General features: G+C 64.9%; 1 protein-coding gene across 1 annotated transcript in view; it reads right to left on the bottom strand.

Annotated features, from left to right (window-relative positions):
* The window catches only part of FER1L5 (fer-1-like family member 5), a gene marked incomplete at its 5' end in the record, with an annotated part of 25,568 nt that overhangs the window by 2,431 nt on the left and 22,367 nt on the right, over positions 1 to 770 (bottom strand). The window contains 1 exon segment of the mRNA XM_009883879.1: positions 168 to 415. Within this exon segment, the coding sequence (XP_009882181.1) occupies positions 168 to 415 (248 nt within the window).

Here is a 770-nt window from a genome sequence, read left to right as displayed (position 1 = left end):
CCCCCCTGTACCCACTCCATCCCCCCGTGCCCACCCCTGTTCCCAACTCATCCCCATCCTGTGCCCACCACTGTGCCCTCTCCCTCCCCATCGCCCTGTGCCCATCCCCACCCCCATTCCCAGGCTCAACATCCCAGTGCCCCCCAGTGCCCTGGGGGGGCACCCACGTGCGGTAGAGGGCGGGCAGCCCACAGTGGGCGCGGAAGCGGGAGAGCAGGCGGTTCTCCAGGTCGATGGTGGTGGTGCCAATCTCCTGGTCGGGTGGCAGCAGGTCGTAGTCCAAGAGCGAGACCCGCAGGTCCTTCTCCAGCGGGATGGTGCCCGTCACCTCGAACAGTCTGGCAGTGGGGGTGGAGGCATTGGGGGGGACTGGCACCCACTGGCACGGGCAGTGGGGACCCATAGGTATGGGCACCTGGTGGCACAGGGACCTGGTGGCATGGGAACCCACCAGGATGGGGAATGGGGCATCTGGTGGCACGGGGAGCCTCCAGCATGGGGAATGGGACATCTGGTGGCATGGGAACACACCAGCATGAGGAATGGGGCATCTGGTGGCACAGGAACCTCCAGCATGGGGAATGGGGCATCTGGTGGAATGGGAACCTCCAGCATGAGGAATGGGGCATCTGGTGGAATGGGAACCTCCATCATGGGGAATGGGGCACCTGGTGGAATGGGAACCTCCAGCATGGGGAATGGGGCATCTGGTGGCATGGGGAACCTCCAGCATGGGGAATGGGGCATCTGGTGGCATGGGGAACCTCCAG

Source organism: Charadrius vociferus, unplaced genomic scaffold (genome assembly GCF_000708025.1).
Source record: "Charadrius vociferus isolate BGI_N301 unplaced genomic scaffold, ASM70802v2 scaffold1894, whole genome shotgun sequence".
NCBI classification, from domain to species: Eukaryota; Metazoa; Chordata; class Aves; order Charadriiformes; family Charadriidae; genus Charadrius; species Charadrius vociferus.
The sequence above is the reverse complement of the archived record's forward strand: the minus strand, read 5'-3'. Positions and strand labels throughout refer to the sequence as shown.